Genomic DNA, 26223 nt, shown 5'->3' with positions numbered 1-26223 from the left:
CCTTGATTACAAGGTGACGACGTTACCACTACACCATCAGGGAGGCCTACACACACACACAAGAATCTGATTCAGAAGACAAAATTGTCTGAGAGTAACATTATATTGTTTGGGGTTTCATAATCACCAGATATTCTTAAGTGTAGAGAACCACCACTGACGCATGTTTTGGGGGAAGGAGAGAGGAATTGCTAATGCCAGTATAATGGGGCAGTCACAGGAAGATAATTGCTTGGTGTGCTTTCAATTCTTTATTCTTACAGTCTGCATTTTTAATTTGTGTTACTCCATTCCCCAAGGGAAGAAACACTGTTTCTGAATAAAGACAAAGGTTTTTCTGGTAAGCGAAGGAATTAAGGTATGAAATTATTTCCGACTCTGTTACTTCATATGTACTGTTGTTTTCAAATAAGATTTTATACAAATTTTTGTTAGCTTGACTGTGAAACTGGACACACTAGCATATTAATTTATTTCAATGCCAAGGTCAATCCTTGGACTTGGTAAAGGTAAAAAAAGGTAAAGTGCTCCCCTGTGCTTAGCACCATACCATGAAGGCGTATAGGGGTTGTAGGGGTAACGCCCCACACTTTCTTGATCCGGTCGTGAGTGGGGGTGATGTGATCAGCATCACGTACCTGACCGCCTTTACCCCCCAGGGTTTCTCCCAGGTACCCATGTCATTTGATGCTGGGTGGGTGCCGGGGCCGCTTCCAACGTTAGAAAAGTTCCCGGATTTGAACCAGCCGGGGCTCGAACCCGGGACCTTGAGCATGGTAGTCAGACGCGTTACCGACTGAGCCACCGCGGCCACCTTGGACTTGGCAAGTCACAAAATTCCTTGCATGTGGTAAAAAAGTAGTTTTCCAAACTATTGCTTTGTGGATGTACTGCCACATCCGATCATCCCTTTACCCTACTTAGGTAAAGTTTGAATTTAAATTAAGAAAATAAATATTTAATTAATTAAAACCCTACCAGAAGGCCAGTTAAGATGAAAACTGAAGCTGCATTTAACAGACTAGCAAGACTCACAGCCAGTATGATCTTATGTGGGGCTCGTGTTGTCCCTACGTACTTATGATTGTCCCTTCATCCATCTTATCTTACCACCATTCATCCTCATCTTCACGATTAGTCAAAAGAGGCAGAAAAGTGAAGTAAAACAAACTAAATCATTCAGTAATTGTGACAGCAAAAATTCTTGAGCACAAATATAATTTCTTGACTTTTTATTGACTTCATGACCTACTTGTTGATTTTTTTACTTTCTCTTGACTTTTATGACTTTCTTGACTGGTAGGCACCCTGAACTACTAATTCCACTTGTTACCCGAAAAAAAAGTAACTTTTACTTATAACTTGTTACTTCGACACACACTGGTCATTTCATATGCTGAATTTCAACACGAAATAGTACAATTTTCTACTGAAATTTTGATTTTTTATTCACCACAAACATGCCTCTTAATTATATATGTAACGTTTCTGCATTGCAAATTTAATTGATTTTTCCAATTAATTTCAAAGGACCACTGCTTCAATAAAAAAGGCTACAGCCAGATGCTGTATACAATATTAAAATCATGTTTACCACACCCACCATGAATGTGTCTTTACATAATTACCTTAATATTTTGCCAAATCATAAAAATGCATAAATACACAGGCATCACAGTTTTTATTAGTGTTCTTCAATGCCTGCGAAAGAATTCTGTAAAGATACAATAAATTCTAAGATGTACCTGTAGAGCGCAACTCTGTGAGGTAACTTTGGAATGATTTGTGGAAGGCCTTTGTAGAACTGAGATTTCTGTAGATTGTCCCACTGGAACAGGGAGTCCAAATAATTCAGTGTTTTTACTCCGACATCTTCAAAAAATGATATCTGAAATTAACATTCAACACTTTATAAACAAGTTTCTGGAGCAGATGATAATACATACATTTAGGACTTTCCTGTTAGCAATGGCGATGTTGATAATCTTAGCAATTCCTCCTAATATCAACACAGTGAATATCATAGCAATTTAAATATTTTAGGCTAGCCATTAAACTGTAAAATATTTCATTATAACTATTAATTATTGAACTATTAGAAGGTACTTCTTGAAAATGTTCTGAAAAATCACACATGAGATAATTGGAATATTATCTGTCAGGATGTGTGCTCTCCACCAGGATGTAAGGATGCACACTAGGCAAAAAATATCTACAATCAAAATTGCTTGTGTAGTCCAAATTTTAATTGTTTTAAAGCATGTAACTAACTAACTCACTCATTCTCTAGCCTTCATAAACACAATGGTTTATGGCTGCAGCAACACAAGCCTTCCATCTGTTCCTATCCAGAGCAACATGAATCCAATCTTTTCCATTCTTACCGATTTCCTTTAGGTCCATCTCAACATTATCCCTCCATCTTCGTCTTGGCCTTCCTACAGGTCTCTTACCATCAGGTTTCCAAATAATATCCTGATAAATCTAATTTTATTAAGTTTGAATGTTTCCATTTCATTATACACATATAAAGTTGAGAAAATATGAGGAAAAAAAAGATGGTAAGACAAGGGCAGTCTGCCATCCAGAAGAAATCTTACTTAAGTCCGAATTTTAATAATTTAAAAGCATGCATGCTTGCAAAGCATCTGATTTTATTAATTTTGAATATTTGCATTGCATCACACAATTGAAAAAATGAGAAAAAAAAGAACATGTTGAAATAACAAATTGAAACGTATGAGTGTACGTTGGGTGAAATTTACCCAGGCAGTATTTCTATGGCCCCAAGCAGAACAAATGAACGAAGTACGTATCAGCAGCCGAGACTCGGAAGGATTCACTGGAAAGATGGCCCCCAGATGCTCATCAAAAAATATATTTCAAAACTGACTGGGTAATTTTTACCCACATGCATGTCTTTATAAGTTAATATACACACTGTCCCAGGAGTCTACTGAGGAAGCAAACTAAATCAAGTCCTCTGTGCGGGTAATAACTGAAGAGGGCTCGACTAATGAACGCATGACAGGGAAAGGAGGTTGCTTTGCTCTGCCCACTTGCGTATGAGTGTTGTGGACGACGTTGTTCCACCAACTACTGAGACAGAGTGTAACTGTAACAAACACACAACATATACATTTCTCACATGATATTGGTGAGATTTCTGTAGGCTATTAAGTTCTATATTTCCCATAATCCGCAACTATTCAGACTCTAGTACCTTTACTCAATCATACTTGTTCGAGTGCCCCACGCTTGGGCGTGATACGATGGAGTGTACAAAATCAAATATTGTTTCAATGTAACAATAATCGTAGAAATATGTGTGTTAAAATCCATCCTGGTAGTTTCAGCCCATAATCATCTATTTCATTTTTATATATCGCTATGTATTGGTGAGATGGAAATGATGGCTATGACCACTTAAGTTTTAATTCCTTTCACTTCACAATCCATATTTGAAGGCCCATTACAACAGACAAATTACGAGTGTTTACTGATCATTTTACAGTTCGAGCATTCTTAGCTCGAGTGAAGAAGCTTTCAATTCAGTTTGCTATCCGTGCGAACTGTTAGACACTTGAGCAAACAGCTCTCGATGCAGAACTCTTAATTCAGACTCTTCGTGTTACGTTACTTAATGTTGGGGAAAGGGAGTAATATAACCATCATCCAACAATGGTTTTGCCTGATGTAACAAAATAGTTTCTAAAAATTTGAAAGCATTTGCTTACAACTTCTTCTGGGGCATTCAAGAGAATGTTTGTGTGGTTTACTTTGGCAGTTGTCTTGATATCTGTGATAGAAATGGGTTTAGGGTGTCATAAAACTCTACAAGATTTTCTCGGATGCTCTACAAGGAATTCTAAGCAGATTTCGAAATATCACAGTTGTTTCTTGAAGGAGGGTAATTTTCACAAACAACTTGGGTGTAGCAGGTTGAAGATCGTGCTTTAACAGCACACATTTCATCCATTTGTATCCAACATTCTGATAATACACATGCTATGAAAACTGGTACAACATATTCCACGAACCACTCTCCACATATGATTAATTGGGATTTAACCATTGCACAGTGGAGCCTCGTGCGAGGGTAAACAGGATGGGACCTTTCAAGCAAGAGCTTTTCACTCTTGCCTTGAAGTAATATATATATAAAATTGTAGCTTGAGAACTGATTGTCCTAGAGAGATGAAATCAGTTTTGTTTTCTTTCGTAAAGACCGGCCTTTTAGTGGAGCTAAAATTTGTACACTGTGCCTCCAACTAATTAAAGAAAGAAGAAGAAAATTGAAAAATAAAATAACACTTTAAATAGACTGAAGTGAATGAAAAAAAATGTAAAATGTAGCAGTGGAAAATTCCTACATCCATGGAAAATTTTGTTAAAAACAGACTGATACTATTATTAATGTCAAATTCATAAATTAATTTGTTTAATATGGAATAAAGAAGAAATACCTCAACAGTGGAAAGAATCCATAATTGTTTAAAAAAGGTGATAAAATGAACTGCAATAATTACCATGGAATTTCTCTACTCTCAACAACATATAAAATATTATCTAACATTTGTTTAACAAGACTAATCCCATATGCTAATGAAATTATAGATGATTATCAATGTGGATTTAAATGTAACAGATCAACTACAGATCAAATTTTTCACATCCGACAGACACTTGAGAAAAAGTGGGAATATAATCAAAATGTCCATCAGCTATTCATTGATTTCAAGAAAGCATATGATTCGGTCAAAAGAGATAAATTATATAATATATTAGTTGAGTTTGGAATACCTAAGAAGCTTGTTAATATGATAAATGTATGCACCAGTGAAACAGAAAGTAAAATTCGTGTGGGTATTAATGTGTCTGACAAATTTACAATTCATGATTGGTTAAAACAAGGAGACACATTATCTCCATTGCTCTTTTAATTTTCAATTAATTCATGTCCAGATATTACTAGAATAATTAAATCAAGAAGACTTAGGTGGGCAGGCCATGTGGCATGAATCGAAGAAGAAAGAAGAGTTTACAGGATTCTTGTTGGGAAACTTGATGGTAAGAGACTTGTAGGAAGGCCAAGGCAAAGATGGAGGGATAACGTTGAGATGGACCTAAAGGAAATCGGTATGGATGGAAAAGAGTATATAGATCTTGCTCAAGATAGGGACAGATGGAAGGCCTGTATTGCTGCAGCCATGAACCTTTGGGTGTAAAAGGCTAGAGAGTTAGTTAGTTAGTTACAGACTGATACTTCTTGGGTAAAATATAATAAAGTATAAGAGCAATAGTGCTGCCAGGTTACGGAACAATTTCCAGAATTTCAGTTTAGTGTCAGCTGGATGGACCAAATTTCGACGGAAGCATGGCACAAGACACTCTTTGAGAACATGTAATGTCCATGTCCCAACTTTTTTTTAAAAAAAAAAATTAAAAAAAAGGAAATTTTGGGAAATTCCGAAACTTTTGAACCTTTGGGCCTTTGCCCTGCAAACCCCCCCCCCCCCCACGAACTCTTCAATTGTCGGATGTTGCTGTTTACTTATTATTACGTCAATTTTCATTTTTTTTAATGCTACGGTTGAGGAGTTATAGCCCTTCATCTAATTCTTCTTCTTTCCTGGCACTACAGCCCATCACAGACCCTGGCCTCCTTCAGACTCTTCCCCCATCCATCTCTATTCACAGCCTTTCTTCTCCAACTCCTAATTCCCAGCACACTCAGGTCCTCTTCCACCGAATCAACCCACCTTAAAGGTGGTCTTCCTACTTTTCTTCTCCCATCCATGTTCGTAAATGTGATCTTCTTACACACCATGTTGTCTGGCATTCGGTATATATGCCCCAACCATCTTAGCCATGTTAGCTTAATTTCCTTCACAATTTCTATATCCTCATAAAGGTGATATAGTTCCATATTATATCTTCTTCTCCATATATCGGCCCATAGATCCTCCTCAGAATCTTCCTTTCAAAGCTTTCGATCATTGACTCAGACTTCTTGGTTATTATCCATGATTCACATCCATACATTAAAATAGGTCTTATTAAAGTTTTGTATAGTATAACTTTTGTTTTCCTTCTGATGTACTGAGACTTCATATGTTTTCAGAGTACAAAATAGCTTCTATTTTCCATACTTATCCTGTGTTTAATCTCCGTCAGAAAATCTCCCTTCTCCGTTATATATGCGCCAAGATATTTAAATTCCCGACCTCTCTCAAAAGAGAGCCCGTTAACTTCAGAAGTTGCAGTATTAGTAGACACTTGAGTTATTTGCATATATTTTGTTTTAGTTACATTTACTGTGAGCCCCATTTTTTGTTACGTTACCCCCACATCCCCTTCATGGCATGGTGCTAAGCACAAGGGAGCACTTTACCTTTTTTCTTTACCCATTTTTGGACCTGCAGTAAGAAGGTTAGCTACAGCTTGATGTAATGCTGCTGTTGTTCTGGCTATTATTACTATATCATCTGCATATGCCATAATTTGCACTGATTTGTTCCACTAGTTTCTATGCCTGCTACCCTGACAGCCTTTTCTAATGCAACATTGAAGCATGCATGACGAGGCATCCCCCTGACGCAATCCTTGTTTGGTTTCAAATTCTTCTGTCAGCTGGTTTCTTTTATGTACTCTACAACATACTTTTTTAAGGGTCTCTTCTACTAAGTTTGTTAGCTTCTGTGGGATGTCAAATTCCCTCATGGCTTCGATTAACTCTCTCCACTTTATGGTATCATATGCAGATTTAAAGTCTATCTAAAGGTGATATGTGTTTGTCTTTGCACATATTTGTCTGATTGCATGTATGTGATCTGAGGTTGATTTTCCCTCGCTAATACCACATTGGTAGTCCCCTATTATTTTATTTACATATGCAGAAAGCCTTCGGAACAATATATTAGAAAACATTTTGTATCCAGTGTGAAGTTTGCTAATACCTCTATAGTTCCTGTTTGCAGACGATCTCCTTTCTTATATATTGGGTATATAATACCTTCCTCCCATTGCAATGGAATTTCTTCATCCTTCCATATTCTATCTAGTAGCTTTTGCATGCTTCCCATGAAATCCCTTCCATAAAGTTTCATCATCTCAGCTGTTAATTTGTCATTTTTTTAATGCAAAGGTTGAGGAGTTATAGCCCTTCATTTAATATTTATCCCTTATTCACAAAGGGACTTTTCCAACTACCGCTTAATAATTCACTGGTCAACATGATTTTTTCACAAGAAAACTAAATGGCGGGTTTGGTGTATTTTATTACCCTGAATTCAAATATGTAATTAGAATTTTTCCATCAGGCACAGTTTTTCTGTGACAGTTACTTTTTGAAATCGAATTGTAGTGTTCTTCATGGCCTTCCATCTGATGATTTAACTCTTATTTAACTTATATGTAGTGTTTATTTTCAAGACGTATAAGTGTTGTGTTAGCTGACATCAGAAAGTCAAGTCTGAGTAAGCTTATGCATGTTCTGACGTGTTCAGTAGTAGAGAAGGAAATGGAAGTGGAGAGTGGAGAATTTGCCGCCGACCAAGCAGATAACACATCACCTAGCAGTGGCGCCGAGAGTTAAAAATGTGTCAAACACCCCTTAGTGAATCCTAAAAAAATGTATTTACCTCCATTCCATATCAAACCGGGAATCATGAAAAATTTTCTGAAAGCAATGAATAAAAGCTCTACTATATTTATGCACTTGAAATCTAAATTTTTCAATGTCAGTGATGCGAAACTAAAAGAAGGTATTTTTATTGGGCCACAAATAAGATCACTAACGAACAATTTTTAGAAACTGTTAAATCCACTGGGAAAGCAGACTCGTAGTTGTTCAAATATGTTGCATTTTTTTTTAAATCATAAAGCAGAATACTTTCGTGATAAAGTGAATGTACCTGTGAATTTATACAAAGCTACTGGATGCAACAGGTCTGTAACCTTTCACTTCTTCGACTCCCTCCCAGAAAATCTTCGGGCTGTCAGCGATGAGCATGGTGAGCATTTCCACCCGCACATAAAATATGCCCGCAAATCATTATCTTAAATGTTTTAGGTAAGCCAGAATAACATACGTTAAGTGCCGATTTCATAAACCTTTATACGTCTGTCACATCCTGCCTGATGGAAAAAATCTAAAAATATATTCGCATTCAGCATTAAAAATACTTCTAGATTCAGTAATTTTTGTTCTTGTCAAAGAAAAAAGTTCATTTTTGTAGAGCAGTGTAATAGTATCAATGGATATATTGTTTTGTAATCGGAGTACGCCACACCTCCTTATGTATACTAATGAACAAAAAAGACAGAACTGGAATATTACATGCAGTTCTTTCAAAATGGCACTTTAATTGCAGCTGTGCGATGCTAGTCAAAATATAGGTTGTCCATCTTTAACAGAAATTCCGGTGTGGTTGAAATATCAGCCATCAACCACCTAAAGGTTAATGTGATATTCAAAACAACACACTTTTTCTACTTTACCTTTGTGAACTGGTGAGCATCAGGCCTTAATTCTGGAGTAACGTTCAACATCATCTTAACGTACTCTCGCATGCCCTCTGGCACACAGTTTAAACTGGTCGTGGACAGCTGCTTCAGCTTAGGGAAGAGAAAAAAAAATAGAAAATGAAACATCTGGATGTGATGGAAACATTTTCCCTTTATTTTGCTTTCAAAAAGAAGTGAGGAAAGTGACATGGGTTTTAGAAAAGGTGAAATTTATACACTGTACCTCCCATTAGGAACACGATCAAAATTTTTCAAAATTATTCGGCACACCGCTGTGGCCACAAGAATAGACCAAAGTGAATGAAAAGACTGTAGTATGTATCAGTGGTACATTCCTACAACTATGCAAAAATGCAATGGAAGTAAGCTAATACTTCTTGGGGTAAATTATAACAATGAATAAGAGGGGGAGTATTGTCAGCTTATGGAAAATATCTCTGGACTGAAATTTGCAACATTTTTGAAAGTTGTAATTTTTTGGGAAATTTTGAAAATTGGGCGTTTCTTACTGGATCCCTAATTGTCACACATTTGAATGTGTTTAGTTCCATTTTTTTTTGTTTGTTTGTTCTCATTATTACATGTAAAAGTGAAATCCATTATCTATCCCATAACACTGAGGGAAAACGGAGAAAAAAAAATTCTGTTTATTAGTAATTGCAACAATGGGCATTCGAGTTATGTTATACCTTCATATGTATATATAACATATGGTGATGTGCGTATTACTCACAGCTAAATACTAATGAAGAACTTTAAAAAGATCTAAGATCAATTACTTACGTGTACGAGTATGATTTGTCGATCGAAACAACGTTTCAGAGGTCAAGACTGTATCCTTCTTCAGGTTAATGCATATTCTTAGGCACCAAACATGGTGTCACGTTAAGAAAGTGTCAGTTGAGGATACAGGTTAAAGGTTATGGTAAAAAACACTTACTGAAACACTTACCATAACCTTTAACCTGTATCCTCAACTGACACTTTCTTAACGTGACACCATGTTTGGTGCCTAAGAATACGCATTAACCTGAAGAAGGAGGCAGTCTTGACCTCTGAAACGTTGTTTTGATCGACAAATCGTACTCGCACACGTAAGTAATTGATCTTAGATATTCTTAAAGTTCTTCATCATATGTATAGAAATGAACGAGAAAGACAGAACTGAAATACAGGGGGTTTTACTCACTTTTGGGTCTTGATTTTTGCTTATAAACATCAAAGTAATGAAATTTGGTATGGATATATCTTGGTGCATGAGAAGCATGGTAATGTCATTGGAGATGAGATGGCAGCAGTCTCTCTAGTCCTTGCATCTGGGTGATTCTGCCATTAAATGCCAATCATATGGAAGTGTGCTTTCAGTCTGAGTTGTTCGTGATTACAGTAAAGTATGAGTCGGTACTCAGTGGAAGAGTGTGTGTTTATTGTTCTCAAGTACTGGAAAACAGAGTTCATAAAGGCACACCAGCAACAATTTATTGCACAGTTTGGGGTCCGGAAACTGCCTGCAAAATCTTCCATTCAATATGTGGTGAAGAAACTGGGAACAACGTGTGCAGGCATGCACTGATGCTAATGGTGACAACTTCCAGCACTCATTGTGACGTTGTGCTTGTCACACACCCAAGGCACGTCCGTGGCAAATTTCATTACAATATGACCAATAGCTTGATTTTTACCAGCGAAAATCAGGAGCCAAGAGAGGGAGAAAAACAACCTGTACTTTTGAAGAAATGATGCCACATGGTACTTGGCTATACACTTCCCACCAGTGGCAGCTGGTGGTCTGGCTCTATGGGTGTGCACTTCAGTCTCGCACCCAGAAGAAGTGTAGTACCACCCCTGTCAAATACTCATACCCAATTTTGCATACATAATGATGCTAAATGTATTGGCAACCCAAGTTTTGATCACCTTTCACTGAAAATGAGGATATGACAGAGTTATATTTCATGGAACTTTTCTTGACACGGATTTTTTACAAATTTCAAATATTTCGGACATTTTCCAGCAAATCACGAGAAGAACAATGTTATTGTGCAATACGTAATTCAGCATTCGATAACCTGACAAAATCACTCAAAACATAGAAATACCAATCTACAATATCAATACTATTGTCGATTTGCAAAATATTTCATAAAAACTTCCTCCTCTGCTCCTCTGATATTAATGAACAAGGAGAATAATAACATTGGCGTACACCAAAAAAGCCGATCCAACTACCACATGGAGGAAATCAGTTGTAATCTATCTAGCTCTTGTTTATTTCTAATGACAGACTGATGAAACCAAGCAAATCAAGCAAAATCAAGAGAATAATAAATCTTAAAGAAAATTACATTACTTACTTAGTCCACACTGCCCTGCTTCGTACTTCAGTTGCTACAGGCTTTGTAGCTTAACAACGTTAAATATTAAGTCTCTGCTTTCGCTATGTACAGTTTTCTTATTCATCATGAAATCAAACACTTTGCACTGAAACAGGAATGACCATTTTACAGAGATCAACCATTTTTGCCACGCAATAACAGCCACACAATGCAAAACAGCTGACTGGTTGATGTACGCTCCCTCCGCGCAGGTTGATAATTCGACAACTGCGGCACAGTGACCGTTTATTTTGGACAAGACGCACTAAGCAAAGGCAGTACCAGACATGTTTAAAACACCAGTTTCACTTTTAGTCGCCCACCTCCCCTTCCCCTTCTTTCTTGCTCAGAACAGGATGAGAGGGACAATATACAATAAAAACTTCCCTTTTCTAAAAAAAAAACCCTCAATTTGCAATGATGCATGGGTTCCTTCGACTCCGTCACACCGTCTCGAATGGAATGGGTTTGCAACACTACATTTGCTAACACACAGACTGCTGTGTTCGTGGGGTTTTCTTATGATGCAAAATCCCCAGGAATTGGCCCCAAGCCAGAAGACCCACTCAGCGTTCTCTACGCGACTGCTGCTACAGCTTCAGAGGGAACGAAACTCACATAGTGCGAGCGGCGAGCGGGCCTCGGTCTACGCAGGTTGAAATCACTGATCGCTTGATTCTCCACCTCTCTTGGTGAAGTGGTGTGGGAACACTTGATGTTTCGAAGGAGACACAGTTCAATGAATAAGAATAACAATAATGATATGCATTACAGATTTATTTGGGTGTGCACGTGCAAATAGGCAGAAGCCGCTACTGCTTTCCACCTGTCCATTGGCAATGGCTGTAGTTTCCAGCCATCTACCAAAGGTTAGACAACATACAAACACACTAACAATAGAAGAATAGTAGGACATCTACTCACCTCGCAAGCATTCCTCTTGTAGGTCTTCCACTCCCCACTGCTCTGGTTCAAGGGCTTCCCCTTGCTGAACAGGGAGTAGATGAGCATGCCGAGGGAGAACATGTCGCTCGCTGGGGAGTGGCTCAGGGTGAGGGCGTACTCGGGGGCCAAGTAGTCAAGGTTCGGCTGGGCATGGTGGTGGAGGTCAGGGATGTACTCCCTGAAGGGCCAGAAGGGCTGGAAATAAAGAACAACACTTCATTAAATAAATTCTCTTAATACATCCTTAACCTTGACGGGAGCATCTCCCACCTGTTAACCTCTCAGGATGCACTTTGTCAACTTGCAACGATGTACAGGATGGGCATAAACATTCAGATTTAAATTTGGCACCATACTGACATCTTTGTAGGTGGCATGGTGAAACACACCTCCCTGGGTAGAGTGGTTTAAAGCCTTCAGTTGTCATGCAGTGTTGGTCGGAAGAGCATCGAGCGTCGGTTGCTGTGAAACATTCTTTAGAAACAATGACTGCTACTGCAACGTAGCATGTTTTTTGACATTTTGACATCGGAAGGAATAGAGACCAGGAGACTTCCTGCTAACAATGGATGAATTGTGTTTCCCACACTGTGGCCGTGCGGTCTAAGGCGTCAAACTTTGGGCTCCAGTTATGGGATGCACGCAAGTTCAAGTCTCCAGGGGGAAAACTAACAACTGTTCTCTTCAGATTTCAGCCTGTGTATGGGACCGGTAGCCACACACCATCGTGAGGAAATTTGGAAGCTATGAAGGAGTAGCATAACCTGGTCATGAATACCTACAACAACAACTGGGGGTTCGTCATGCTGACCACACATTGCCCCGTAACTGGTTAGAGGATCTCCCACCTTGGCAGGTGAGAGTGAGCCCTGGCATGGGAATGGAAAGGTTCCAACATGCCAAACAATACTGAATTGAGTTACACAATTCAGGACTAATATCATTTCCAGAGGAGTCTTAAGTAAGGTTCTTCAAAGGAAATCGACTCCCTTTGTATAAGCCTTGCCTCAAGAAGGTAGTGCAGCAACTAGCACTTCAGGTGAGTAATTCCTAGTGTAGAATGTGCTAGCATTATGCAATGCATATCTTATGAGAGATCATGCCGTATCATTCATGTACTGAAACTGAGTATAAATTACCTTTCTGACCCATGATAATCAAAAGGTGAAAGAGTTATGTCGCAATTGACTGTTGAAATAAAATACAGACTAAACAAACAAACAATTTATGCTTCACATATGTTCTTACTAAATGTAAGTACAATGATGTGAAACTTGAAGCACTCAGTATTTGACCTTTGATTCCTTCAATTACGAGGGTCATCCAGAAAATAAACATCGTTTGGTTATACAAAATGAAAAACACAATATTTATTGGGAAAAAACAATTCTGTTACATACCTGAAGCTTACTTCACTTCTCTACATAATCACCTCCTACATTTAAACATTTGTTGTATCTGGGCAAGAGCTTCAGAATTCCCATGTTATACTCTTCTGCCACCAGTTCATTAATCCAGGTGGTCACTGCATTCTCCAACTCTTCATCACTTCCAAAACGTTTACCATCCAGAAACTCTTTCAGCTTAGGGAAAAGGTGGAAATCGCTAGGAGCCAGGTCCAGACTATAGGGTGGATGACCAAAAATTTCACATCCGAATTGATCCAGCAATTCTTGAGTTGCACCTGCAGTGTGAGTGTGGGCATTGTCGTGCAGAAGCACAATTCCTCCAGAAAGCATTCATCGCCTCCTGTTTTGGATGGCTCGCCATAGTTTTCTTAGAGTATCACAATAACGATTTGCATTGATTGTAGTGCCTTTTGGCGGAAATGCGCAAGCAGTCTTTTGTTTGAATGCAGTGACCACCTTGCTTAATGAACTGGCGGCAGAAGAGTATAACATGGGAATTCTGAAGCTCATGCCCAGATACGACAAATGTTTAAATGTAGGAGGTGATTATGTAGAGAAGTGAAGTAAGCTTCAGGTATGTAACAGAATTGTTTTTTCCAATAAATATTATGTTTTTCATTTTGTATAACCAAACAGTGTTTAGTTTCTGGATGACCCTCGTACTAACTCACTTGTAGAGTTTTCACAGTTCTTTCTTCCTATGTGTTATATCCCAAAGGTGGCTAGCTCCCCTGTTACCACCATTATAATCTGTAGTATTCTAACTCAATACGAATAACATTTTTTTCAAAATTAATCATAAACTTTTTTACATATAGGTATACAAATGATACAAGCTTTAACCTTTTGGTGCCCAAGGCCATTTTCACATGTAACCCCCTTGATGCCCAAGCCGATTTTGAGCAAAATGCAGAGTTTCAATTAAATGAGTGTAGATCGGAGGCTAATTGTCCTAGAGAGATGAGTAATATACCGTTGTACGCGGAATGAACCAGAGATTCAGACTATATAAAATTTAAGCAAATTCGGCGTATATGTGGCAGGGGGGAGGGGGCTAACTCTCAAAATTCCAAAATTTCGGAATAAAATATTTCGTTCCCCCACCCTCCACTCGAGAAAAAAGTACATGACAGTGTCCACATGCAGATGGAAATGATCGCTGACATGTAAGGAACAAAAATATTTGCATTATTATCATATGACCAATGTAACTTGAGTTGTACCCCAAAAGGAATGGTCGGCACGCCACTGATTCAAGCTTCAAAATGCAGCGGTACCTTGAAATGACTTTAGCTCAGAGACTATTTGCCCTGGAGATATGAACGATATACCGTTGTACGCAGAATGAATCACAGATTCAGACGATATATAATTTATGCACATTCGGGGTATATATATAGGGGGAAAGGGGGGAAATCCCCTGAAAATACTTTTTTTAAAAAATTGGGTTTCTCCCCCCCCCCCTGAAAAAAAGGATATGAAAAGTTCAAAATGCACATAGAAATTATCGCTGGCATGTAAGAAACAGAAAAATATTTGCATCATTGCCGTATGAACAATGTAACGCGAGTTGTACCCCTGAAACGAAAGGCTTGTACGCTACTGTCTCAAGCTTCGGCATTGAGCGAAATGCAGAGTTACATTGAATTGACTACAGCTCAGAAACTAAATGCCTTAGAGATATGAAAGATATACCATTGTACGCAGAATGAATCACAGATTCAGACAATATGCACATTCGGCGTACATATGGAGGGGGAAAGGGGGAAAATCCCTTCAAAAATACTTTTCTTAAAAAAATGGTGTCCCCCCCCCCCCGAAAAAAAATGTCAAAATGCACAAAATGCAAAATTTATGCAAATTTGGCATACATATGGAGGGGGAAGGGAGAAAACCCCCAAAAATTATTTTAAAAAATTGTCACTTCACCCAAAAAATGTCCTCGCACTTGGGCACAAAACGACACCTACGCACAACATTCACGGACGAAAAGCACAGTGAAAAATGAGCGCTGATTCTTGCAGCTGCTTGAAATTCTATTTTTAGACAATGCAGGGTAACCCCTGTTGCAACTTGTGCTAAAAAAACAAAGGTTTCCTTCAGCGCACTTCGAAATTCCATATTCACAACGCAGATTCAACAACCAGTCTTCCCCCTCCCCCTGCTTGCACCCTCACGGAAAACTTTCATTTTGACATCGGATACTGATAAACAAGCTTCCTTCGAATGCAGTTAACAGGAGGGAGTGAAAAAGCATTGCTTTAGAACAACAAAGCCGGTCTTCCATTGTCGGCAAACATTTGACCTTGAAAAGAGACGCAAAAGAGAAGTCCCTTTTCCCACCTTTTCCCCTCCATTTTCATGAAGACAAAAAAAAATTTAAAAAAAACATTTCTGTTAAATACATGTGTTAGGAAAAATATTTAAAAAAAATCAAAATTCTAGCCAAAAATAGAAAAGTTATAACGTAAAAACTACGACCTTGACACAGCGTCTCGATCAAGACGCTTGGTACCGGGAGGGTTACATTTAGGTATCTCGATCGAGATGCTTGGGTCCCAAAAGGTTAATCTGTATAATAAAATCTTCCAATAATCTGAAGTGTACGTAATCTTCTTGAAATTTGTGAGTTCCTTCTCATTGAAAGTACTTTTCATGTATATCAAAGCAATATCCCTGTGAATATCCAACATTTAGAATCAGTTCACAAAATCAGTATTATATGAGAAATAGTCAAATCCACCAATTCATTTGCATGATGCAATTGGATTGATCATGTGTGGAATGTCAATTTCAATCATGCTTGATGTCAGCCGTTTACCACCAACTTAGATAACACCATAGCAATGCAACCTGTGACGTTCCTAATAGGAATTACCATCACTCCTGCCTTTCTGACCAGTGAAGACTTTCAAGCAGTTTCAACATTATTTCACTTTTTGGTCAAAAGCTTTCCAACAGAAATCTGCTTCACACTTGAGCTTCATCTATGCGCCATCTTGAACTGCTCTTCCCCCTTTTTTCCCAATTGCAGCAAATCCTGCACCAAGACTTTACCAGGCTTTATTCTAAACATTTTTGTATCTGATGAAAGACCATTTAGCATCATAATTTGTACATTGTAGGTTACAATGTGTTTATATATTAATAAATAGGATTTCTATAACACTTGCAACCTTGAGTTTTGATTTAATATACCGTAAACAAAAATATGCAAAGCTATTATGAATTAAGGAATCTTTGCATTTTTCTGCTCTTTTTTTCTTGCGTTGATTTTGACTGTTATACAGCAAATTATCCTTCACTGAAGGATCCAACTGTATATACAAGAGTATCGTAAGCTCGTATCTTTGTTCAAAATAACAAATTTGTAATGGATATCACAGTTAACATTTAAAAAATTATATAAACTAAAGAAAATCACGTACATAAATGAACGAAAAAGACAGAACTGAAATTTCATCTGCAGTTTTTCAAGAAAAGATATGTTAATTGCTGTGTACATGCATTGCTATGAATGTATTTGTACAGGAAAATGATACGGATTAATGAGTTTAAAGTACATAAATAACTTTCTAATATTTCTACCTGCTGGTTCTGCGTATTTTGATTGGCCATACAGAAATCAAAACCAAAAATTTTCCAAGCACCTTGCTGGTTGATTATTATGGAGTCAGGACACAAGTTGCGATGTAACAGCTTTACATCATTATGTAGAAATGCCAAGCCCTCGCTTATCTGTGAAAAAAAAGAAAGACAAGTTGAGAATGGAATTTATATTCATTCTATATTATTATTATGGTTCAAAATTAATAGTTACAAAAATAGAAAAAAAAAAGGCTTGATTGAGATTCTGGCATTCTAAGAAATTTTTATTACAGTCCAAGTATAACGAAGTACAGAGTGAGTCAGAAATATGGCTACACGTTTGAAGTAAATGTAGTGCGTTGCATTGAAATGGTGAATGGTACATTTAACTTAAAACTTCATGTTTTCATTTCAGATACGAATCACGTGCACAAGATAACGTCACTAGCCAAGATGGCACTGAACATGCAGCAGAAAGTTATGGATTCATTTCAGAATGATCGTGAGACTGACGAGACATCGTTTTATTGCTGTCAACTGTGGGACAGTGGAGAAAACGAATGCTTACATCAAATTGTTGTTTAGTTTAAGTCCATTGCTGAGCTCACAGCTATCACAATCATGCATCTGGTACGCAATATTAATATAGAGAAGTTGGTTAAATGCTGATATCTACATTCAAGCAAGAAGGGAGGGCCGAGGATTCAACAATTTCTTCTTGTACTCTTCCCTTCTGTTTAAGTGTATTATGTAACTGTTGGTCTCGGCAGATTCCGCAGCGACTTATTTTAATTGCAAAAGACAGAAAATGATTGACAGCAGAGCATAAAAAGGCATTATTTTATTAACTGTATTTGCACATATTTTGACGTCGCTTTTCTCCCCTTACAGGTTAACCCAAATGACAAGAATGAATAGTGTTTACATGAAATTGAAGAAAAGACACAATCCATCAATTTTTTGGTGTAACTGCAACATTTTAAAAAGTCTTGCAACATTTTAAACACTTCTATCTTTGCATCCTCTGGGTCTAGAGAGAAGTTTACACAAAAAACTTACCAAAAGTCACATGCTATATGAGAATAACTTGGGAGTTCTTTAAAGTCATTAAAGGAATGTGATGTGATGAGTTAGTATGACTAGGCAACTAGACTTTACTATTTTAAAATCGAATTTTACAAGTATCGGTATCACCTCAGACCTACTATTTCAGCAAGATATATACCTTCTGCTTCTGAGACCATGGTCATCACTGGAGAAGATAATCAGGGAGTGTAGGCCTTGCATGATCAGGTTCTTCGTGTTTCTATACATCCAAAATGGAAGTTGAGAAGTAAGTTGGTACTAAAGTTTTATTTCCGAAAATTTACCTACTGTAATTCTAATGATCTGTCATATCCAATAGGTATTTTTGCAAATGAAGCACATTTTAGGATGAAATTACATAAAAATTTGCAACTCTCTTTTTGACTTCATTTTACTTTAAGCTACGCTTTTCATGTTAATACATTCCAAAGTAAACTTTATATTTGGAACTTTCTGTTAAATAAATATACAGGGTGTTTCCGTGACCTTGAATCAAACTGGCAACATGGATGGGAGACTGACCCAAGTACCAATATGAGATAAGGAACCCCGGTCTGCAAAAGTGTCACTAAAAAGTTAGAAGCCACAGCTTCTATATTTAATATGGACATTACCACAGTGTATCGTAGTGTATGACGAAAACCTTACAGTACTTGTTCAAAACGGCAACTTTCCATGTCGATGCAGGCATGACAGCGTCACATCCACTCTTACATCACTGTAGTTGTTCTGACAATACCACAGGCAGCAAGGTTTCTTGTCAGGAGGGGGTGCAAGGGGTGTCCCTCTGCTCATCACCCAATCATGAGCCCTTGCTGCCAGGCAGTGTACTCTGAATGTCCATATTACATCTACAAGTCACATCTTTCAGTTGTCCTGTTTCACTGTCATAGTCAGCTCCAAATTGTTTTGGCTTCTAACTTTATCTCATATTGGTACTTGGGTTAGATGAGTCTCAATCCACCCTGCAAGTTTGAATCAAGGCTATAGAAACACCCTGTATATATGCAATTATATACTGTACATAAAAACAATACCAACATCGTAGATTATAATTACAACACTCATTTTACCAATGTGATGAATGATGATGTTGCATCCGTCCTGACACAATTCCAATCCAACAAGCAATAATAAATTCTATTGTACGACAAGAGCTATTCATTACCTGCAGCAGCCCATACTTTATTTCCACCTCAAACAGGTTGAAGTCCTTCAGCTGGTGTGGGGGAGGCACCGGCATATTCTCTGTGAAGCCAAGGACATTCGAAAGGCTGGCGAATACGGGCTCTGTAGCAAAAGCAAGGCTCTCCCTTCAAAAGAAATAAAACATTTCATAGAAACTGTACTCCTTTGGCCACTACAAGAGCAATTCTATTATCATCATCAGTGCTCGAAAAATTTTCTTCAAAGCTACGTGCCAGCTCTGAAAATCAGGCGCCAGGAAACTACCTACTAGCAATTGTGCATATTACAAAGTGTTTCAAAAGTCGCACAACCCAAACTTTGAAAATGTATGTCATGAAAACCGTAAGAGGTATTTACACCATGTTTTCTGCACTAAACTAATCACACTGGGTTAATACATTTATGTTAGCATGTATCCAAATAAAAGCAATTACATTATTTTTTAAAAATATTGTTAATTTGCTGAAAACATCTGAGAATTGATTTTCAACAATATATACCAACGTAGAAATTTTCAGCGAAAAATGCAGGTTCAACCAGGACTCAAACACGGGTCTGTGATATACCGTGCTATTGCTCTAACCACTGAGCTACTGAGCCTGCATGGCCTTGCCTGATTTTTCGCTGTCGCTGTTTTACCTGTGTGGAATATTCTCTGCTAGTGCTACCACAACGGGATCTGTTGCCTTTGAAACACAGTAGACTTCAACGTTGCCTGGTTCCTGCCAGCGTAGAGATGCTAATTATTGAAGATCAGGCACACACAGGAAATGTACTACGTAGAAATTTTCAGCGAAAAATGCATTAACTTCTCTACTCTCTGGGAGGAACCCGGCAATGTCGAAGTCTACTGTGTTTCAAAGGCAACAGATCCCCTTGCGGTAGCACAGGCAGAGACGATTTTACACAGGTAAAACAGCGATATCGAAAAACCAGGCGAAGCCAGGCCGGCTCAGTAGCTCAGGGGTTAGAGCAATGGCATGGTATATCAGACCCCCGTGTTCGAGTCCTGGTCGAACCTGCATTTATCGCTGAAAATTTCTACGTAGTACATAGTCTGTGTGTGCCTAATCTTCAATAATAATACCAACTCTTAACAATTTGTGGGATAATTTGTTGGTGTTTGTCTAGTTGTAAAACAGTTGCTTTGTGAGGTACAGCACAAGCAAGGGATTTTTCTTGGAACACCTCTTGCACATGAGTGTAAGAATGAGTAGTAAAATACTCTTCAGCAATGCACACATGCTGCTCCAAAGAATACGCCATGCTGAATCAATTAAAAGAACAGGCATAGTAGCGTCGAAAGTGAGCGAAGAGAATTCAGTGTAACCAGAGGCAGACTAGGATTCTCTCAAGAGTCCAATTTCGGCACAAAATCTTTGTTTATGATTTTTCACGTAAATGTATAGCCAATACTTAGGCACATGTGGCATGCATCTGTTGACAATATTTCGACCTGCTAGATTTGCCATATATGTCCCAAAAATGGCACTTTTTCACTCAACCCATAAAATCACCAATAAAAATCCATCAAATGTTGCACATGACCAATATTGGTTGCAAATGACAGATTGACATGGCATCAGTCATCAGACATCTAATTATGACCCTTTGATAATTTCTTACGTATTTTTCTCATTCAAAAGTGCATTTCTGAAACAATTTTAACGCTGCTTTCCGCCAGTTATTAATTTATCTAAATTTTCTGCACGGAGAAAACTGATAACACTGATCTACGTCCATTTTGCTGACTGGAGGCTGATGGTTGTTCTTTAGTAATTCGAGGGTGGTAAATCCAAAACCGAAATCTGTTTTTTTCTATCACGTCAGGTTTCGGAGGAAAATAGAAAATTATCTAATATTAGGGATGTATATTTAGAGCAATGAAACAACGTAGTCCGTAAACAGGTCACAAGATGGCAGCACATGGAATCTTATAATGATTATTATTTAAATCAGTTATACGAACATTGTCAACCCCAAAACAAAGGACATATATTACTGACTTTGTAAAGAAATAATATAGTGCATATTTCGGAATTAAATTGGGTGACCAAGATAAATCCTGGGCACCTCATAAAGTATGCAGAACCTGTGTAGACTAAAGGAAAGAAATATATTAGCATCTGGAACAACCTTCATGTATCGGGACAGAGAGAGGCATCTATTAAAATATTTTCAAAGGGACGAAGAAATTGTCTATTGTACAGATGTGAAGGGACTAATTGAAGCTATGGGTTATACGTATAATGCAGAAGAATGGAGGCTTTTTATTGATAGCTCGAAGAGGAGTTTGAAGTGTGTGTTGCTGCATAATGGCAATAAGTTAGCATCCATTCCTGTTGGCCACTCCGTATATTTGAAGGAAAGCTACGAAACAATGAAAGAACTGCTTCGATAGAAAAAGTATGCAAATGACAGTTGGCTTGTGTGCAGAGATCTCAAGGTCATTTCAATGTTACTTGGTCAACAAGCAGGTTTCACAAAATATCCATGCTTTTTGTATTTATGGGACAGTCGAGCAAGGAACGAACATTGGGTACGAGGTCTGTGGCCTGCCAGGGAAAGCTTTGAAGTCGGGGCAAAAAATATCCAGAACAAGCCGCTTGTTGATCCTAAGGAAGTGTTACTTCCTCCACTGCACATTAAGTTGGGATGAATGAAGCAGTATGTAAAAGCTCTGGATAAGAATGGGGTTTGCTTTAAATACATTTGTTCAAAATTTCCTGCATTGACGTATGAGAAAGTAAAAGCAGTTATTTTTGATGGTCCTCAGATAAGGATGCTAATGAAAGATGAAGAATTCTTACAAACAATTAACCGCACAGAGAAAGTTGCATGGTGTGTCTTTTCTGATGTCAATACAAACTTTCTTGGAAACTTCAGGGCGCACAACTATGAGGTTCTAGGTGAAAATTTGTTGGTGACGTTTCAAAAGTTAGGAGTAAATATGAGTGTCAAGCTTCACTTCCTGCACAGCCACTTAGATGTATTTCCGTCCAACCTTGGTGCCGTAAGTGAAGAACAGGGTGAACGCTTCAACCAAGACATAAAAACCATGGAGCACTGATATCACGGGAGATGGAATAAAAACGATGGTCAACTATTGCTGGTGCTTGCAGCATGACGTTCCTGAGGCCACCTACTCCAGAAAATCAAAGAAACGAAAATTTTTGCCTACGTAGGTATGCATGTTGTGCTATTCTGTGGTGTATGTTAAGTTTAGCATAAGTACAGGCATCAGGTGTTGACTGTATGTGCTCGTGAAACAAATTGATCAATTTGCCGGAATTGACTAAACTTTATAATATTGTGAACATTTTCAAATGTGATTTATGAAAAATTGTGACGTGATACACTTTTTCTGACTACATATTTGGAATCAGCAACCTCAAATTATATAGAATCAGTTAAAATATCTAAGTCAGCAGAGATTCTTTTTTCATATGTAGACCAGTGTAATTTTAAGCATTGAAAAATATCTCAATGGATGGGACTGTATAATGCAAAAAACCCTGTGTAAATATCTCTTAGGGTTTTCATGATATACGTTTTCACAGTTTGGGTTGTGCAACTTTTGAAACACTCTGTATAAGAGAAGCTGAGCATCACGGTATTCAAAACTTCGATAAATCATTCGAGAAAACAGGAAATGGGGTGTTGGGGGACAAAGAGTAATTAATTATTACTGACTCTCTGGAATGTTCACAACGTTGATTTAAAAAAAATCATTTGCTAACTTACGCTGTACTGCAATTTGAACTTAGAACCATCAAAATTTTTCGTACATATTACAGCATAAGTTCATAGTCGCCAGGCTGAAATTTTTAGTCGCCATGGCGAACTGGCGACCGGGATTTTTCGAGCCCTGATCATCATCATGAATATGGCTACACAGACAATTTGAAAAGATCTGCAAACAATTCATTTACTTTCATGAACTTTAATGTGATATTAACACATTCAAACAGGTGTTCTCTGGTTACCAGCCAGGTTAAATCGATGTTAGCACATTCCCGAAGATGAGAGCGATGTATGCGCTCAAAGCATTGGAAGCTAATGCAGTCTTAACCTGGCTGGTAACCCAAGAACACTTGTTCGAATCACGTCGCCAGGAAAGCTATAATTCATATTAACACATTGTAACTGCACTCACCAAGCAAAATTGTGATATTTAAGCTTTTCCATATCCCACAATATCCAGGTGAAGTTTCCTTGTCTTCTCAATGGAATATAAGATTTTTTTAAACAAAATATGGTTACATTTAGAAATATCCTAACAACTCGTGATTATGCTGGGAAAGTAAAGCGATTCATTGATTGAGTTGGTCCACTTTATGCACACTAACACTAATTGGGGTCCTCCTCCATGGCCATGCAGGCTAAGGTGCTGCGCTTTGGGTTTCGACTGTGGGACGACATGAGTTCGAGTCCACCTGGGTTCAGTCTCTGTGTGTTTGGCCTGTGTATAGGACCGGTGGCAACCCACCATCATGACGAGATTCGGGAGCTAGGAGTGAGTAGCGTAACGAGGTCATAAAAATCTCCTACAACGGCCGAGGGTTTGACACGATGACCTCACTCCACACCTCCAGGTGGGATTGTGGGAGATAGGCCAAGGTCCTTACAGGGTTGTCGAGCCACGGATTATTATAAGGCTAATTGGGACCAGACCTACAGTTTAAAGTGGAATCCGAACCACAATGTGCCTCCACCGGGTATCAAACCTGGGACCCCTTGATTACAAGGCGACGAGGCTACCACTACACCATCAGAAAGGCTCTTAAGAAAGGTAAGTGTTCCTAATTTTGTTCGTTAGACAAAAATTCTTGGGAACAAAAACTATGACAACACCGATTATTTATTAGTAGAAGAAATTTCAGATTACCTTTATATTATTTCAATTCCCCCTACCCTACACTTGCATCATACAGAGAAAATCACAGCACTAAAGGATTCTCCAAAGATATGACTATTAACACAAGAATACACAAGATTCACACTTGGAACAATAATGTGCAAAAATAAATAAAGGAATTGCAATACAAAATAGTATCAGAAAAAAAGGCATAGGTTGGCAACACTGATTCACAATTCCCATAGCTTAGTATACCTCAAAGTGTACCAGACTGATTGCTGTAACTTTTTCAGAGGCATGAATATTTCATTTTTGACAGAAACACCAAATGTGAAACGTGTGAGTGCATTTTCCTACCATCTTTTGTCACAAAATGAAGTGGAGTGAATTGAACATCAAAATGCAATATAAACTCTCAAACACAAAATTTAGAGTTAATTTGCTGATGCAACACTGTCTGAAGTCTGAATTATCCTGTGAGTTATGCAAAATCAAGGAAATTGATTAATTCTGCTGTAAATATTAGAGATGCAAAATTGAACACCATTAAACAGGAATAAACCTTATAATATGATTACTACATAAATATGCAATTTGAAGGGAAATGTTTATTTTGTGTAATAAATGTAGTTTCTAAATCAAGCTTAAACAGTGAAATGTAATTTTATATTCTGTTTGTGATGCTGAAATGGGCCAAGGTTTTGAAAGAAAATATCCATCTTTCACAGGGTTGTTAAAGGTGGGGTTCTATTAGGTCCCGCAACAGCACCGGAATATTTCTTCTCAATTTAAAATTCGGTCCAAGTTGCTTATTGTTTCATTGAAAAAAAAAATTCCTGGACTGTATTTAAATTGATCCGGAAAAAAGGATCCTGGACAGTATTAAAATTCATCCAAAAAAAAGTTCCAGGACCGAATTGAAATTCTTTACAGAAAAAAAGCTTGTTTACAGTGCCAATTTTCTCTCCTAGAACGGGATTTAATTGTTTTAAACTTCCTGGCCGTTTAACAACACTGATCCTCATTCACCCTACTGATTTGTAGTTATCTAACTGCTCACCTCGACTCCTCCAGCGGGTGCTGCACGATGAGGATCTGAGGGTGCCGCAAGCGAGTGAGCTGGGACACTCCTCGCCTCAAGATATCCAGCATTGTCTCCCTGTCGTTCCGAGACCACCGATCGAGGTGGCGCTTCTCAAACAGAAAGATGGCTGCCTCCTGCTTGGTTGACTTCTTGTATCCTTCGTACACCTTCCACATCAAACCTATTTAAAAATGCAACAAGCTGTAATCACATAACATATTTAAACCTAGTTTTGTGTATTTCTTTGCGTTTTGTATTAATTAATTAATTAATTGATCATTTTTTTCTCATGTGATTAGTGCCTTTTTTCCACAATGGCACAAAACAGTATGCCATATCAGCATCTTTTTTTTTTTGTTACACATTCAAAATCTAATAATAGGTTGTGTTAATGAAAGGAATATGATATGTAGAAATGTACAACTATATATAATTACAACATAGCATTTCATAACTGTAATTGTTCATTATGTGGAAGTGAGGTTGACATTTGGGTGACTCTTCCACACAGTATTTTGAAGACGAATGAGGCTCTGGCATCTGGACCTCTGGCATTTGTCCTTATGTGTGCCGAGTGAAGCTTTACAGCCTCAGCTTTCAACCCAGGTAAGAATATTTTAGTCCCTCGACATTATAGTTATGTTATACTAGTTACATTTTAGTCATGGTAAGGGGCTGGCCCCTGTATAATGTGACAGGTGCAAAATAGCAAAATAGCCTAAGTGCTGACACACCCAAAATTTCATATTCTTTCATTCATTGTGTGTGATCAATAATGCCTAGATTTTTAAGTAACCAAAATATGTACATAAATACGTAAAAAAATCCTAACATTTTTTGTAGGTTTGACCATTCCATTTATTGTGTATTTCTTGGAAATCCTGTTAGGGTCGCTGCCTGACCTGTGGCCACTAGTCCCAAAGTCCACATGGATGAAAAATATGACACAGACAGGGCAATTTTCACTTTACTTTGATGGGCCTGCAACCATCAGACGACAATTATCCAAATTTTTAGAGAAATCATATTGTGAATCTTTATCTCACAAATGTACGCGTATCACTAGAACAGTAGCACAGTAGGTTCACTTAGGGCAGCGGCTCTCAAACTTATCAAATCCTGGAGTCCTTTTTACCCAAAGACGAGGCCACGGAGCCCCAA

General features: G+C 38.0%; 1 protein-coding gene across 1 annotated transcript in view; it reads right to left on the bottom strand.

The window, feature by feature from the left end:
• LOC145997130 (SCY1-like protein 2) overlaps positions 1-26223 on the bottom strand; it is a 57932-nt gene that overhangs the window by 21327 nt on the left and 10382 nt on the right. Inside the window, exons 3-8 of the mRNA XM_083133761.1 lie at positions 25039-25243; positions 19101-19245; positions 16847-16996; positions 11829-12044; positions 8503-8619; positions 1746-1888 (exon numbers count right to left, since the gene is read on the bottom strand). Of these exons, the coding sequence (XP_082989887.1) occupies positions 1746-1888; positions 8503-8619; positions 11829-12044; positions 16847-16996; positions 19101-19245; positions 25039-25243 (976 nt within the window). The remainder of the gene's footprint in view (positions 1-1745; positions 1889-8502; positions 8620-11828; positions 12045-16846; positions 16997-19100; positions 19246-25038; positions 25244-26223) is intronic.

This window comes from Lepisma saccharinum, chromosome 13, assembly GCF_977018435.1.
Source record: "Lepisma saccharinum chromosome 13, izLepSacc3.1, whole genome shotgun sequence".
NCBI lineage: Eukaryota > Metazoa > Arthropoda > Insecta > Zygentoma > Lepismatidae > Lepisma > Lepisma saccharinum.
The sequence above is the reverse complement of the archived record's forward strand: the minus strand, read 5'-3'. Positions and strand labels throughout refer to the sequence as shown.